The sequence below is a fragment of the Halichondria panicea genome, chromosome 9 (genome assembly GCF_963675165.1).
Source record: "Halichondria panicea chromosome 9, odHalPani1.1, whole genome shotgun sequence".
Taxonomy (NCBI): Eukaryota; Metazoa; Porifera; class Demospongiae; order Suberitida; family Halichondriidae; genus Halichondria; species Halichondria panicea.
Genome location: NC_087385.1, coordinates 3,809,958 through 3,828,011, shown reverse-complemented (window position 1 = coordinate 3,828,011; position 18,054 = coordinate 3,809,958). Strand labels below are relative to the sequence as shown.

Sequence of the window (18,054 nt, the reverse complement as noted above, 5' to 3'; positions counted from 1 at the left end):
TAGGGATAGTAATTGCACTGTTGAGTGGGTCTTACTTGGAAGCGGCTTTTTTTCGTCCTTTTGCCAAGTGATATTTTTCCCGCTTTACATCTGGCTGATGTTCTCTGTGCTTCGAAATCGAATCCCAAGGATATTTGTTCGAATGACTTTCTCTGCAGTGTTGTATATTGTGGCTGTTAGTAGTTTGCTCATAGTAGACGCTACAGGTCATGCACTCTCTCACACTGACAACAACCACACACGGTGTATGCTTCTAGACAACATTTCTCCATATGATCACCATATGATAGACGTCTACAACGAAACTCTCAACATGCACTGGGCTGTGCTTGTTGCCCCGAACCTTCTTATAGGTATAGCACCTAAGCTGCTAATGGCTACGTCCTTTGAGTTCATTTCTGCACAGACCCCTCACACTATGAAGGGTGTGATGGTGGGCATACTGTTTGCAATCAGGGGACTTGCTCAGCTCATCAGTGCAATCCTTGTTGTACCATTTTCTATACACCAGTGAGGAAAGTACCGCACTCTACTGAGCTGTAGTTCTAGCTACTTTCTGTTAATGGTAATCATATCTACAGTAGGTCTTGCCAGTTTCGTCTACAGAGCTTGTAAGTATAAATACAGAGTTCGTGGTGAAGAGGGTTTCTCACAAAGCCAAGTTGAAGAGATTTTTGATCGAAGACTCCAACAGGAGCAGGAACATAGACAATTGTTTAAGTATGCAGCAATTGATTTTAACGAGCCTGTCGTTGTTGATGTCTCACCTAGACGTACAGATAATTATGGAACCATTCAATAGTCTTTAAAGACGTTTTGTAATTCTATTAGCTAGAAAGAAAACTACTTTCATAATGTTAACAACTATGTACATTTTGTGTGTTTGTTTACTAATTGACAGAATTTTGTTTCATTGTTATTGTGTATGTATAGTATGTGGTGTTATGCTGAAAGAAAGAAATTGATTGAGTTGTAATGAAAGTGTTACTTTATCCCCTCCCCCCCCCCTCCCTACTTCCAGCTTGCAGTGATACCTGAATGCAATATCTTCATTGGTCTGTCAGACAGTGAGGTGTTCTTTGCTGATCTGGACGGGTTCCAGATGCGAGGACAGATTTCTCGCTCGAAAGGAGCTAATTACTTTGCCGTTGACTGGCAGAAATTGAGAGGTATTTTTTAGATTTTTTGTCTCGATAAGCTGTAATTTGCTCAACTACGTGTATGTATGGTGCCTTTAGTGTGTTTGTTAAACTTAACCAATGAGCAATTAGAATTTTGACATTCTTAGAATCAAGGCATAATAATATGGGGAGAGTCGATGGTGTTTAAATGTTGAATGACAACATGCATATAATGAGTGCAACTGACCAGCCACTCTGGTATGATCATAGTAGTCTAGCATCCCTGTTTAGTAGTCGATCTAAACTATGCAGGTCGTGGTACTATTGGCTATGGGAGCGAGCTGAGGTTGTGCGTGTCTACTAAGAGAAAGCTACAGCTCTATGAGTACAAGAGGAACGCTTTTGTTCCCATCAAGGTGCTAACACATAATTACAATTATTATACAGTTTTAACTTTCAGGTATTTTTGGCTGACTTTCGTATATACATGTAGGTGTCATGTAATAATTATTGTGTCTGGTACGTCTATAGCATACCAGCACCATACACAATTACACAAGCCTGTAAAACAAACAATGTGCCTTACATCTCCCCTACCACTTGCTTCATTGTATGTACGTTGTGTATGCCTTACATCTCCCCTACCACTTGCTTCATTGTATGTACATTGTGTATGCCTTACATCTCCCCTATACTACTTGCTTCATTGTATGTACATTGTGTATGCCTTACATCTCCCCTTCTACTTGCTTCATTGTACCTGTATGTACAGTGTGTATGCCTTACATCTCCCCTACTGCTTGCTTCATTGTACCTGTATGTACAGTGTGTATGCCTTACATCTCCCCTACTGCTTGCTTCATTGTATGTACAGTGTGCATGCCTTACATCTCCCCTCTACTGCTTGCTTCATTGTACCTGTATGTACAGTGTGCATGCCTTACATCTCCCCTACTACTTGCTTCATTGTACCTGTATGTACAGTGTATATGCCTTACATCTCCCCTACTACTTGCTTCATTGTACATGTATGTACAGTGTGCATGCCTTACATCTCCCCTACTACTTGCTTCATTGTACCTGTATGTACAGTGTGCATGCCTTACATCTCCCCTACTACTTGCTTCATTGTACATGTATGTACAGTATGCATGCCTTACATCTCCCCTACTACTTGCTTCATTGTACCTGTATGTACAGTGTGCATGCCTTACATCTCTCCTACTACTTGCTTCATTGTATGTACAGTGTGCATACCTTACATCTCCCCTCTACTGCTTGCTTCATTGTACCTGTATGTACAGTGTGCATGCCTTACATCTCCCCTACTGCTTGCTTCATTGTGTGTACAGTGTGTATGCCTTACATCTCCCCTACTGCTTGCTTCATTGTACATGTATGTACAGTGTGCATGCCTTACATCTCCCCTACTACTTCTTCATTGTTACTCATAGACCGACCTAAATTTCCCGGACACTCCTCGAGCGTTTGCCTGGGTGGGGGACAGTCTGATTGCCTGTATTAAGAAAGACCTCTATCATGTTCAGGTAAGCAAGGGGCCAAAAGATTAAGAACTAAGGGGTGCCATATGCAACTACTGTATCTACCGTATATGTTCTAATTTATCAGACAGTAAAAAAAAGATTGGTGGAGGCACCAACTACTGCATTGGTACATACATAAACTGCCTGTGAAAAACTTACTATAATTGTACGGCAATTGAAGCGATAAATAACATGAGCCTTGCAGTACAATTTTATGGTGCTCTTATTCCTGTAATAGCTGGACGGAGATAGTAGGGAGCTGTTCTCGATTGGTTCGAGTCGTTCGGAGCCGTGTCTCCTCCCCCTTCTCACAGGGGACATCTTGGTGCTTAAGGATGAGATGCAGATTAGCCTGGACTCTCAAGCCAAACCCACTCAACCCAACCCACTTGTCTGGTCTGAGCAGCCTTCCAGCATTGAGCATGTGCACCCTTTTGTTGTGGCAATAATGCCAAGGTAAGCGGGAACTCTGTATCAACATAATATTTGTAACATAATTTCCTCAAAGCTGTGATGTCTTTATAGACGTTGTTTTCATGTGATATTCTGTTTCCATTCCACAGGGGTATTGAGATACGTGCACTTGAGGAGAAAATCCAGATTCAGGTTATGAAGAATGTTGAAGCCATGAAATTCATTGCAAGTGCCCAGTAAGCTTTGCTCTCTGTACATGTCTGTCTGTCTGTTTTACATATTTTACTGTAGCTTCAAAACTCTTTGCCTGATTTCAAGACATTAATTTATGTTTTTGCTTGTACACTCACACTTATTATTTTCATTAACCACACCCACTCCTCTCCTAGAAACACGGTCATTGCCAGTACCAATCAGGTGTACCTGTTGGAGCCAAAGCCCTATGATATACAGGTCTCCCATCTAGTGCAGCGGAAGCATTTTGATCTGGCTCTCAAGATAGCGGTGAGTGGTTGGGGCTGTTTAATGACGTACTGTATTATATGTACGGCTGTACATCTCTGTATACTCTACACAATTTGCTCTACCTTGTGACCATATCTCGGATATATTTATACTGTTGGGAGGAACAAGAGTACAAACCTTGTGACTTAATGTTCTTCCTTCGTCATTGTAAATAGTTTCCCCGTACTATGAACATGTTTAATTGACTGTGCTATAATGTGTCCAGTATAGAGAAGAGTAGTCCGTTATTCCTGTTTGCAGGAATTGATCAGCGAGCCGGCCACTGAAAAGACCTTTCGTCGACACGAGATCCTGCGACGATGTGCCTTCCATCAGTTCACTCAGCACAAGTTTGTTGATTCTCTAACCAACTATCTCGAAGTCAACGAAGGTGAGCCAATCAATTTCTATCTTTCATGTGTACCTGTGTGTCTATTACTGCCCAAGCTGCTGAAAGAGCATTTATAGGCTTCTAGCCATGTTAGAAAGGAGCTGCAAAGCATCGCTACCAAAAAGAGCAGCAGTCATTGTGAACTTTGAACCTTTGAATCCCCCTTTGTCTTCTTCCTATTTATTTACTCCGTATCCTAGGTGATGTCCAGTGATTAATTACTTCCCCCAGGCACTACCAGCACCTTTAGTGCCAAAAGCAGCAACACGGTTTGTGCTAATTCTGACCGCCTCTTGAGTTTCCAACCATGTAGTAGCATTAACGGCAACAACATTGTCAGGCTGTTACGCCAATGATTATTTACTATCATTGTATCTGTACTCATCCAACACCTCCCACTAGACCCGGTACATGTGATTGGACTCTACCCGAACCTCCTCCCAGCCGACCTCCGCCAGTCCCTTTCTTCTCAACACCCCACCAAGCCACCCACCCTCTCTGGAGTGGATCTGGAGAACGGCATGAAGAGCCTCATTACCTACCTAACACAGGTGGGCCGGTGTCTGGGTGTGCCACTATGGCACTGGCTAGAATGCCAGTCCCATGTCTCCTCCCTAGTACACATTGTGGTTGTATACGATTCCTCTCTCCTATGCTACAATGTACATTCATTGTAGTTCACCTTTCACTGTTTGTATCTATAGTTTAAACTAGAGTGGCCTAGAACCCTTTGATCATACAATGACTGCATGAAGCATACCAATTTATAATTATACTTCCTCTAAATAAGAAGTATGTCATGTTGCCTGCTATATGCTCCAGTCATTTGAGTGTACATATTTACGGGAGGTATGTTGGTGCATAGAAAAATAATATTTATATACAGAACTTACAGAGAATAATGACTCTTGTTTTAGACTTATAAACTAATGGGAGATGTAATACAAGTGAGATAAACGCGCAAGAATTCAAGAGTTAGATAAAAAGTTCTGACTCAGCGGGTTTGATGGGTGGAGTTTTATTGTAATTCATAATTATAGTGACCTGACCCCTATTGACCAACCTCCTCTGATAAGTGGCTATAGAGCCGTGTCGGTGTCATACACATTATGGACCAGACAGTAACGTACAAATCACTCAAGCACCTACGTTGCAAAATATGTGTGCATGTGTGAAACGTACATTATAATATAGTTACGCAGTACTGCTGTTATCTCTATAAATGTTCTCTTCAGTTACCATATTCATACTTTCGGTACATTTTGGCTTGTCTTCGGGATAAGAGTTGTACGCACCAACAATTGGTATAATTGCCAAACACAGGGTGGAGTAGGCGTAGATAAAAAGCTGTAGCTGACGTTGAGGTGTTCGTAGCATTTGGTACAGTTCTGGTATCTCTAGTGTAGCCAAGAAGGGCAAAAAAGCAACCACAAAGATGTATGATAGAGACAGTACCACTGAAAAGGCCACTGTGCATTTCCTGCAGTACTGTCCACCCTTGCTTCCGAGTCGAACAGATAGCCATGTTAGAAAGTTTACAATCACTTGCATGACAAACAGAAAACCACCTGCTTCTCCTAAACCTTCCGAGTACTTGTAGGCCATTCGAAAACAAATTATCTCCATGTGAGTAAAGTTTGAACAGTCTGTTATTCGTTCGTTTTTAAAGACGCCTTCATCAGTCATCGCGAAGCAGTCGAAATTCTCCTCACAGCTGAAGGAATTCTCTAATAGAAACGTGTTCAGAAAAGTGACGATACTTGGCATAATCAGTGCTAAAAAAACTGCGAAAAGATTTCCAATAAAAAACTTGTTGACTTTTACATCAAATAGATAGTATGCAGGCACTATTATATTTTGAGTACCATCATTTGTTTTTCCACTTTTACCTCCATTTTCTTCTACCGTAAATTCAAACAAAAGGAAGGTTAGTGTTCTCCTAAGAATATCGTGAAATCCTTGTATAAGTATGTTGTCTCGATGTCGGGAAAAGAATTTTTTCAGTGGTAGTACTGCTACAATTGAGATGATAGCAAAGAGAAGGATCAGAGCCAGGAACGCTGCTGGAGCAATCAGAGACCATCGCCGGTAGTAATTGTAGGTTGAAACTCCTCCATGCATCTTTGACACCAGTTCGCTTTGTTTAGTTCTTTTAGTGGTACTTAGTTAGATGCTGATATTGACTATAAGCGTATAATTATGTTATGTGTTTTGTCTAATTGAAAACATGATAAACTGTTAAAGGATGTAGTGTGCTGTCTGCCACTAGGGATTGTACCATCAGAATATCATGCACATGTGTATCCTTTGAGGCAGTTATGCATGATTGGCTGTGAGTAATTCGCTTTCATATTTCCCAGTTTGTGTGTATTCATTTTGTGCAAGACAATAAACTATGCCTCTATGCATGATAGAGTACCCATGCATGATAGAGTACCCATGCATGTGCAGAGTAGTGGAGAAGTCATTAACTTTCAGTTTGTGGGTAATACATTGTGTGCAAACAATATAAGGAAGTGTTTCCTTGAGTTAGGGGCTTTAATTGAGCATGTTCACAGACCAAGTGTCTCCATCTAAATTTACGTGCTGTGAAGGTTAGTAAATCATTTCAACTTGTGTCAGTTTACATTTTGAACATTTGAAGATTAGAGCCAAAAGTGTGTGATTGTACCTTAAGCCATATATGCATGCATGCATAGTATTTCCCCAGAGGAGATCTGATTCGGAGTTGATGACATATTTATTTCGGTTTCTGTCCCTTCTGCATGTTAGTATGAATTACTCATTTTTCGTAACTGGATTATCTCCTCAGGTAGATTATCTTCTGTTCCTAAGGCCACACAAATTGGTATTAGCAGGAGTACAAAGTTGATGAATAGGTAGATCAGAAACTGTAAGAATCGCTGTGGTGTTCATAAACTTGCATTGAACTCAGGTCTTATAGTACCCAAACGGTTACCAGCGCGTATGAAGTTGGTATCAGTTATTTAGTGGCATATCTAGGATTTAGGGAAAGGGGGGCTTGTGAAACTCGCAAAAACATTTTGGGGGGAGCATGCTTTAAGATCGCAATCTGGACAGTTACATTGTTATACGTATGTATACTTTCAACATTGCTTATTGCCAAACTTTATGAATAAGCAATGTTGATATTGCACAAAAACTATACAGTACGAGTGTTGCAAGCTGCACTGTGCTGATGCCTCTCGTCATGTTTTGGCTTTTGCTCAAAAGTAATAGGAGAGGTAATTAGTTTGCTTTGTATATTTATTATTGTTGGTTGAGACTATATAGAAGGGTGGAAACAGAAGTCTATCTGATGACTTGATCTTCCAAGGATAGAAGCATGACTGTGTAGATGTCCTTTTCTGGTAGGTCCACCAGAAGCACGTGGTTGCACTGTATAAACCTGCACCGAGGCTGATGGCTCGCGTATAGTAATTATGGCCAAGGGCCGTATCATACCCATGTGTAAACCAGACAGTAAATCTAAAATCACTCAAGCACCTGTGGTGCAAAATACCTTGGCGTAGGTTTTCTCGTGTTCGAACAGTATTCAATGCAATTAACAATTTTATTGTGCACTGCTGCAAAAATAATCAAGGAATAATCAGGGAAAAACGTTATAACCATGGCTTTTGTATATAATTATTTATATACGTGTGTGTTAAACATAATATTATTAGTACTACTGCTGCAGGTGTTGGTTTGTATGTGTATATATCAATATCCGTATCTGGTAGGGTTAAGTTCTACATCGATCTTTGTGCCTCTTCTGAATCAGTAAATTTCATCCCTGAATAATGGGTTATCTCTACAAATTTTCTGTTCAGAATAACTGTATTCGCTTTCTACTTCCAGTATTTTTTTGCTAGCCTTATTGTTTGGATAAGAGTTGTATGCACCTAAAATAGGTATAATTGCCAAAAACAGGTTGGAGTAGGCGTAGATAAAAAGCTGTAGCTGACGTTGAGGTGTTTTTAACGTTTCGTACACTTTTGGTCTCTCTAGTGCAGCCAAGAAGGGCAAAAAAGCAACCACAAAGACGTATGATAGAGACATTACCACTGAAAAGGCCACTACTGTGCATTTCCTGCAGTGCTGTCCACCCTTGCTTCCGAGTCGAACAGATAGCCATGTTAGAAAGTTTACAATCACTTGCATGACAAACAGAAAACCGCCTGCTTCTCCTAAACCTTCCGAGTACTTGTAGGCCATTCGAAAACAAATTATCTCCATGTGAGTAAAGTTTGAACAGTCTGTTATTCGTTCGTTCTTAAAGACGTCTTCATCAATCATCACGAAGCAGTCGAAATTCTCCTCACAGCTAAAGGAATTCTCTGTTAGAAACGTGTTCATAAAAGTGACAATACTTGTCATAACTAGCACTAAAAAAACTGCAAAAAGATTTCCAATAAAAAACTTTTTGACTTTTACACCATACAGATAGTATGTAGGCACTATTTTAGTACCAGCTTTTGTTTGTCCACTTTCACCTCCATCTAACCTTTCTTCTTGAGTTGTCGTTTGTTCTTGTTTAGAATCAAACTCAAACAAAAAGAATGATAGTGATCTCCTAAGAGTATCGTGAAATCCTTGTATAAGTATGTTGTCTTGATGTCCGGAAAAGAAATGTTTCAGTGGTAGTACTGCTACAATTGAGATGATAGCAAAGAGAAGGATCAGAGCCAGGAACACTGCTGGAGCAATCAGGGACCATCGCTGATAGTAATCGTAGGTTGGAACTCCTCCATGCATCTTTGACACCAGTTCGCTTTGTTTAGTCTATCTTTTAGTGGTACTCGGTTAGTTACTGATTGTTGACTAAGTGAATTTTTTTTATATGTTTGTCTAATTGAAATCATAATTTCCTAGATAAAGAAAATCATTATTGTTGTCATGGGATATTTCCTCCTATACTAGACATTCATACCTAACATTGTCGTGTTGTTTTTAGGTAACTCTATTCATAGAATATTATACAATTTGTAGGCTTTTATGGACTCGGCATAGCTCGTGCAGCACAGTAGTTTGTTGTATCAACTATTGCGACTGTTTTTTAAGACTTTCATGTACGTATGCATGGCTATATCTTTATCGTTCAAAGGATCTACTTTGGTGAAGCACTGCTATTTGGAGGAACCAGACAACCTTGTGTATGATTGAACCGTGTATGGTAAATGTGTACAGTCTACTTGTGACAAACATAAACATGCTGTGTAGCTTAAAGTTTATTTCCGTTGAGTTTGGCCTCGGAAGTTCTCTGGCCAATTATGGCTTCATTTATAAAAATGTTAAATAGTATGACTGTCAAATTTATGACAACATTATGAAGGTCCAACTCAGAGGAAGCTGGGACCACTTGACCTTAGCTAATTAAGGTCACTAATTTGATTTCTCCAAACTTCTCTTGCAGACTATATACTTCTAGCCTAGTTTTTAGTGTCTGTAGCTTAATAGAAGAGGTAATTAGTTTGCTTTGTGTTATTATTGTTGGTTGAGACAATTAATGAACGCATACGTATAGAATGGTGGAAACAGAAGTCTATGATCTTCCGAGGATAGAAGCATGACTGTGTAGATCTACTGTAACAATGGAAATGTCAATAATACCAGACATTTAATCTAAAATCACTCATGTGGTGCAAAATATCTTGGCGTAAGGGAGAAAACGTTATGACCATGGCCTTTGTTATATACGTGTGTGTGTGTGTTAAACGTACATTAGTACTATTGCTACAGGTGTTGGTTTGCATGTGTATATATCAATATCCTGTTGGCATGCAGGGGATCTAATGCCTCTGTTAGATTAGCTAGTTCAGACTAGACAGAGGTTCAGGTAACAACAATCCGAATCAGTAAAACACACAGAGACACACATGCTATTTATACAAAACGGATAAACAGAAGAAGTTTCTAGAACACTAATACAGAACTTACTAAATAAGGTCATGCAACTAAAGCTACCACTAGAACTAACAAGAATAGTGACAGTTCACTATTTATGACAAATCACAAGCTATCTAAAACCGTATTTACATTTAGTACAAGCAAGAGTTCATCATGAACTCTTGGTACAAGTGTTAATGTCCTTTCCACATATCCGTATCTGGTAGGATTAAGTTCTACGTCGATCTTTGTGCCTCTTCGTCCCTGAATAATGGGTTGTCTCTACGAATGTTCTCTTCAGAATAAGTGTATTCGCTTTCTACTTCCAGTACTTTTATGCTAGCCTTATCGTTTGGATAAGAGTTGTATGCACCAACAATTGGTATAATTACCAAAAACACGTTGGAGTAGGCGTACATAAAAAGCTGTAGCTGACGTTGAGGTGTTTGTAGCGTTTGGTACAGTTCTGGTCTCTCTAGTGTAGCCAAGTAGGGCAAAAAAGCAACCACAAAGACGTATGATAGAGACAGTACCACTGAAAAGGCCACTACTGTGCATTTCCTGCAGTACTGTCCACCCTTGCTTCCGAGTCGAACAGATAGCCATGTTAGAAAGTTTACAATCACTTGCATAACAAAGAGAAAACCGCCTGCTTCTCCTAAATCTTCCGAGTACTTGTAGGCCATTCGAAAACAAATTATCTCCATGTGAGTGAAGTTTTACAGTCTGTTATTCGTTCGTTTTTAAAGACGCCTTCATCAGTCATCGCGAAGCAGTCGAAATTCTCCTCACAGCTAAAGGAACTCTCTGTTAGAAACGTGTTCATAAAAGTGACGATACTTGTCATAATCAGTACTAAAATAATCGCAAAAAGATTTCCAATAAAAAACTTTTGGACTTTTACACCATACAGATAGTATGTAGACACTATTTTAGTACCAGCTTTTGTTTGTCCACTTTCACCGCTTTCAAACCTTTCTCCTTGAGTTGTCGTTGGTTCTTGTTCAGAATAAAACTCAGAATGATAGTGCTCTTTTCTCACGAAATCCTAGTATAAGTATGTTGTTTTGATGTATGAAAAAGAAACGTTTCAGTGGTAGTACTGCTACAATTGAGATGATAGCAAAGAGAAGGATCAGAGCCAGGAAGACTGCTGGAGCAAGCAGGGACCATCGCCAGTAGTAATTGTAGGTTGGAACTCCTCCATGCATTTTGGACACCAGTTAACTTTGTGTAGTCTATCTTTTAGTGGTACTCGGTTAGCTGATTGTTGACTAAGTGATATGTTTTGTCTAATTGAAATCATAATTTCCTAGATATAAAGAAATATTGTTGTCATGGGATATTTCCTCCTATACTAGACATTCATACTTTGGGGTTTAACTACCATAAACTCCCGCATTCCTCATAAACTCCCTTGCCTTGAGGGCACACTGATTTTATACTGGTTCTACAGTGCACTATGGAACAGTAAACCATAGAACACTTGGAACCATGGAACAATGGAACAGTAGGAACAATGGAAGGCATGGAACCATGGAACTATGGAACCATGGAACGCTTGGAACCATGAAACGCTTGGAATCATGGAACGCTTGGAACTATGGAAACTTGGAACTATGGAACCATGGAACGCTTGGAACCATGAAACGCTTGGAACCATGGAACGCTTGGAACTATGGAACCATAGAACGCTTGGAACCATGAAACGCTTGGAACCATGGATCTATGGAACACTTGGAACTATGGAACCATGGAACGCTTGGAACCATGGAACCGTGAAACCATGGGTCCATGGAACTATGGAACACTTGGAACCATGCTTGGAACTATGGAACCATGGAACGCTTGGAACCATGGAACCATGGAACTATGGAACTATGGAACCATGGAACTATGGAACACTTGGAACCATGGAACGCATGGAACCATGGAACCATGGAACTATGGAACCATGGAACCATGAAACGCTTGGAACTATGGAACCATGGAACTGTGGAACCATGGAACTATGGAACCATGGAACCATGAAACGCTTGGAACTATGGAACCATGGAACTGTGGAACTATGGAACCATGGAACTATGGAACCATGGAACCATGAAACGCTTGGAACTATGGAACCATGGAACTGTGGAACCATGGAACCATGGAACCATGGAACTATGGAACGCTTGGAACCATGGAACTATGGAACTATGGAACCATGGAACCATGGAACTATGGAACCATGGAACTGTGGAACCATGGAACCATGGAACCATGGAACTATGGAACTATGGAACCATGGAACCATGGAACTATGGAACTATGGAACCATGGAACCATGGAACTATGGAACTATGGAACGCTTGGAACTATGGAACCATTGAACGCTTGGAACCATGGAACCATGGAACTATGGAACTATGGAACCATGGAACTGTAGGAACTACTATAATTATATTGTAGTTTATTGCTGATTCAGCTATATTCGTGAGTCTTATATCAAGTACCAACTAGGGCTGTCCCAATTATTTTTGAGAATAATAGGTGAGGCTAAAAATTTAGGTAGAGTCAGAGGTTTAAAAGGTCAGAGGTCAAGAATATCATGTAAAGTGCAGTACACATGTCAGTTATTTAGTTTTATATGGCTGCACAATGTCGTATAGATCTATTTTAGTCTGGGGGCCAGACCTTTTCTCAGAGGGGGGAAGGGGAAGAGAGAAGAGCTCAATCTAAATAGCTAATCCTAGCTCTCTAGATTTTGCCCCCGAGCTATTAGGTCTGGCCCCCAGACTAAGATCTATTTATGGTTCATGTTCGTGTTGGCTTTTCAATGAGAATAATGGGTAATTATCTGGGAATAATAGGAAGAAAAATGGAGAAATTCTATTAAGAATAATAGGCAAATTTTTTTGAATAATTGGGACAGCCCTAGTACCAACCATAACTGTACACCTACTCTTAATTAAGCTTGTGGTTGATTAAAGCGGCATTGGTTAGCAGCTGCTGGTGTCATCAGAAAATAGTAGTGTTTCAGTGTTATGCATGCATGTGATGGCGCAGTTCTAAAAGGGCTTGGCAATGCCTTTTTGGTGATATGTATACAGTATTATATCAGTACTTAAACTTTCGTTCCACAAATTTCTCACAATTTTTTATGCAGTACTACGCTTGTATACATGTACGTGTATACGGTGCAGCTCTATATACAAATGATAATGTGACATTGTGCGATCTATAAATACTCGGTACAGATAGGACCTAGAATAAGACACACTAATTAAAATTTATATTGTTCGTCTGTTTCAGCAACTCTGGTGGTTCAGTAGTTATTACCCGAGGCGCGCGTGGGCGGCCACGGGTATAGTAGTCTGTTGGTTTGTTTGTTTGTTTGTGTATTCTGAATCTACTCACCTGGATATCATAGCCTTCACACAACAAGTTATTAGTTTTAATAGTGGCAGATTTTGATGTTAAAGCTTCGTTGTCGAATAAAAGCTAAGAAGCTTGAACTTGCACGTTGAGCTAGCTACACTGTGGCCTTTATTACTTGTAGATGAAGTGATCCCGTACCAGGAACAATGGAAAAGGGTCACTACAATAGAATTGTGACTGGATGTTGTCAATGTTATAGTTTAATAGCTGACTGAGACTCTGGGATCCTACTCCAGGAGCCATACTTCTCTGAGACACCAGGCTTCTTTACTGTGATCCTAGTCCACAGTGCATATATCTATGTACCACTAAAACTCTGTTCTCAAATGTTTCAGTATGTCTCGCTCTGGTTTAGTTCTGAGTTGCTGGGCTAGACAGCTCAGTCACTACCTGGTTTCTTTGTAATCATGTCACCAGCCGAGGGTTTGCACTTTAGTGCTCTAGTTCCTTTAGAATTTTGATAGCCTGTTGGCTCTTCATCTTGTTTGTCTCTGGGGTGTACCATTTTGCCTCGGTTTCCAAATTTTTTTCATACGTCTTTTTGCCGTGTATACCTGTGCCCACGATCAGAGGAACTAGGAATAGTACAAATATGACGTTCGCGTAAAAAGCCAGCTGCAGTTTTCGTTGAAGCCTTTTGATGGTGATCAGAAAGTTCTCTCACTGATGCAATACCCACACTGGTAACAAAATGAGGACGATGAGGTGTAAAATGAGTGTAATCGACATAGCCAGTGCACATGCTTCGATGCTGTTATGCACGATTGGCTTTCTATGGTTGCATGCCCAGAGTATAGTAGGAGTAATCCGCTTTCATATTTGCCTGATTGTGGGTAATTTGATACTGTGGACTGTGGTGCAAGACAGTTAACTATGCCATGCAAGCAAGAAAGTGTTTCCTTGAGTTTGGGGGCTTTAAGTGATCATGTTTGTAGACTAAATGTCTCTATATCTTAATTCTTTAGCATGCTGTGTATTTATTCCAACTGGTGATATTCACATTAAATTGATTGCTTTATCGATTTGATCGAAGACTAAGCCAAAAAGTGTATATATAATTGTACCTTAAGCCATAATTATGTATATAGTATTTGGAAGTTGGTACGGAACATTTGTAACCATCGAGAAAGAAACGAACGCCATGGATAGTTGACATACAACTTCTTTGTCCATTATTTTTAGCAACAATTTTCTGCAAATAGAACCAATACAATCCAACAATGAGAATTGCTGCTAGGATATCAATTGGAAACTCATACATCCACCTTCTGTAGTAGGAATAGTCTCTCTGTATAGTGTCTGTCAATTTGTATGTGTTCAATGGCTGTTGACTTTGGTACCGTTTGTTGTTGGTATATACGTGTAGCTGTTCTAAATGTATAGGCTGTATCATGCAGCTAGAGGTCATGTTTTTGTCCTTGCGCATGTGTACTTATCTAATGGAATTCTAGGAGTGTCTTCCTGCTGTGAGGGAATGCATGCATATGAGGACAACTATGCATGCATGATATGGGACGTTCTAAAAGGGCTTGACAATCATCTTTTTGGTGATGCATATACAGTATCAGTATACTTCAATTTTCGTACAATTTTTATGCAATACTACGCTTGTGTATGGTGTGTATACAGTGCAGCTCTACAGAAAGTGTATAATGTGTGATCTATAAATACTCGGTACAGATTTAGGATGCAGCAAAATTAATCATTAAATTTCATGTATTAGTCTGTTTCAGTCAATAATGTCTCGTTCAGTAGTTATTCCATTGAAATTTTGATAGCATGTTTCAACATCGGCATTTGGCTCTTCGTCTATCTGGATTTCGATCTGGTTTTGCCTCGGTTCCGGAAATGTTTCTTTCACCTTGTACTCTATTCGTATTTTTTCGTACGTCTTTTTGCCGTATATACCTGTGCCCACGATCAGAGGAACTAGGAATAGTACAAATATGATGTTCGCGTAAAAAGCCAGCTGCAGTTTTCGTTGAGGTCTTTTAATGGTGACTAGAAAGTCTTCTCGCTGATGCAATACCCACACTGGTAACAAAATGAGGACGATGAGGTGTAAAATGAGTGTAATTGACATAGCCAGTACTTTAGCAAATCGTGACACTCGAAAGGGCCATTTTCTTCCAATGTCAGTCAATGTTCGCTCTCGCCTTTCGTCTAAGTTTCTGTGGCTCACAATCTTAGTAACCTTGAGCACTGTTCTGAATATCCTCACAACAAAGTAAATAAGAACGTTTGTTATCACTTGCATGGAGAACAGGAACCCACCAGCTTCTCCCAGTCCTTCAGAGTACCTGTACACCACTCGGTAGCAGAGCACTGTAGTGTTTTCAGTGATGGAGAAGTCATCACAGTCTGTTATCGGATCGGTCTCAATGGGTGTTGAGTTTTCTCTAAATATTGGAAAGCAGTCATATAGTGTGCTGCATTCATCCAGAGAAGACTCAGCTATGAAGATGTTCCAGAGTGATAATATGCTAACAGCGAGTATCGATAGAAGCACAATAAACAGATACTGTAGTACAAACAGGTGGACTGGAACCCCATAGAGTCGGTACTCAAACTTCTTTTCCTTTGATTTCCTGTAAGAGTTTTTTTCAACTTTCTCATACTCAAATTCAAAAAGTAAGAACTTTGTCGTGCGGAGCATCATATCTCGGAGTCCACTGAAAACAATTTTCAAACAGATATGTTGTGGACGTAGTTCATCGTAAGTTTTTTCAGTGTATTTACTGAGAGCTTTCCTGAATAGAGCAGAGATTACAATTGCAAGCACTGAAAGACCGAGGACTACCAGAAGTGTTACTAGTGGGAAGAGAAATGTCCATCTGTGATAGTAGGAATAGTCTCTTGAAATGTGTGTGTTGATGCTCATTTCTGACATCTTGAACTGACTCTTTTGTATGCATGCATGGTAAAGTGTTGTATTTTATAGTGTGCTGTCTTCCACAGGGGATTATATTGTCAGATTATCATGCACACGTGTTTTCTTCATGCTGTTCATGTTTGTGGTGGCTCTCTATGCATGCTAGAGTACCCAGTAACTAACTTTCATATTTGCCAGTTTGTGCATGGGTAATTTTTGTATTATACATTGTGTTCAAGACAATTATACTACATGTATGCCAAGAAAGGAAGTGTTTCCTTGAGTTTGGGGCTTTAAGTGATCATTTTCACAGACCAAATGTCTCCATTGTAATTCTTTAGCATGCAATGAAAGTTATTACTTCATTCCAACTGGTGATATTCAATTATCGCTTTACTTGAATTCAAAGGCTAAAGCAAGCATGTGGGGCATAGATAGTGAAGAAGTTTGGGTACACAACACACTAAATTGAATAACATTCAGGACAACCGATTGTACTGCCATATGCATATATAGTATATCCCATTCTTTCAACATAGTCTTGTGACTACAGGTTTCCATAGCACTAGTGCATAAAATTCTCCAAAATTTAACATTATTTGGCTCATGTCAAAAGTGTACAAAGCTCTCATTGTACAATTTATACTCTGCACTTCATTGTGTGTGTGACCTCTAATTCCCATACCTCTTTATACATAGTGTATCTGTCAGTACATGTAATTAGTAAATGCATAAGAAAGATATATCGACGACTTTAATCAGACGGCAGTATAGCCGCTTCACCAAACTGTGCCCACGTCAAATGATTATGCGTGAACGTGTAGTAATTACGTGCTTGTGCATGGGTAAGCACCCATTTAATGTGTAAATATTGCGTAACAGGCCATAACAAAACTGACATAAGCTTTAGTATTAAGGATTCCATCCTGACTCTATAGATTGAAATTAACGAAGCGTAATAAATTTATGGGATGCATCTCTATAGCTATACTTAGCGTAAGTATTGCTTCATAGTAAGATAAAGTGATTTGTATTATGTATGGGCAAAATTGTTACTTTACCGAAGCCAACAAACGTTTCTGGTTTGTAGCAAGCAAAAATTGCTTCCTTCTGGTTTATGGCACTCCCACTGACGCGTTAAGACAATCAACATTCCAGAGACCTACTCTGACGCTTGCCTGAAAGGTGTGGCTGGTCATGAGATTTTAACTAGTTACTAGGTTACTATGTAGTTATTCCTTGCTGTGTAGGCCGGTGAAATCCTCACTGTCACTTAGACATTAACGTAGCTACACTAACTTTATACTACCACCATGAAGTTGCGAGGCACTTTTTGTAGAACCATAATATTGTACACCATCACGCCGAGTGTTCACGTCTGGGTTCTAGTTTGCTTAAGTTTTAGCAAGCATTCATCTAAATTGCATGCCTGCCTATAATTCATTGCTCGATCTCGTCGGAGAGAGTATAAATAAACTCATCAAAATAGCATGCATGCAAACATATAAGGGTAGTTTTCAAGTTCGTTATTACATTGACATGTATGTCCTGAGGCTTTCGAATGACTTTCAGAGTTAAATTACGTAATCATGTCGGGTTTTGTCACTTTTTCCGTGTCATTTAAAACTTGATTATCCTCAGGGAGATTATCTTCTGTTCCCAAGGCCACAAAAATTGGTATTAGCAAAAGTACAAAGTTGATGAACATGTAGATTAGAAACTGTAAGAATCGCTGTGGTGTTTGTAAACTTGCATAGAACTCAGGTCTTATTTGGTAGAAACCCAGTGGTACTCCAACTGTTATCAGTGCGTATGAAGTTGGTATCATTATCACGGTTATGGCCAATGTACACACCCGTATAAATTTGCACTGCATACCGGGGTGTTTTTTGGATTCAT

At 39.7% G+C, this 18,054-nt stretch overlaps 2 protein-coding genes across 2 annotated transcripts in view; one reads left to right on the top strand and one right to left on the bottom strand.

Annotated features, from left to right (window-relative positions):
* The window catches only part of LOC135342024 (vam6/Vps39-like protein), a 29,570-nt gene that overhangs the window by 4,860 nt on the left and 6,656 nt on the right, over positions 1-18,054 (top strand). The window contains exons 4-11 of the mRNA XM_064538711.1: positions 1,022-1,169; positions 1,434-1,537; positions 2,576-2,668; positions 2,904-3,121; positions 3,229-3,315; positions 3,469-3,583; positions 3,845-3,974; positions 4,377-4,525. Coding sequence (XP_064394781.1) covers positions 1,022-1,169; positions 1,434-1,537; positions 2,576-2,668; positions 2,904-3,121; positions 3,229-3,315; positions 3,469-3,583; positions 3,845-3,974; positions 4,377-4,525 — 1,044 coding nt within the window. The remainder of the gene's footprint in view (positions 1-1,021; positions 1,170-1,433; positions 1,538-2,575; positions 2,669-2,903; positions 3,122-3,228; positions 3,316-3,468; positions 3,584-3,844; positions 3,975-4,376; positions 4,526-18,054) is intronic.
* Positions 14,825-16,221, bottom strand: LOC135342046 (uncharacterized). The gene has a single exon (XM_064538736.1). It carries the CDS (start codon positions 16,171-16,173, stop codon positions 15,013-15,015), a length of 1,161 nt encoding a protein of 386 aa, XP_064394806.1. The 5' UTR covers positions 16,174-16,221; the 3' UTR covers positions 14,825-15,012.

Coding starts and splice junctions, on each gene's coding strand:
- LOC135342046 (XM_064538736.1), bottom strand. CDS start 16,173: ATGTCAGAAATGAGCATCAACACACACATTTCAAGAGACTATTCCTAC.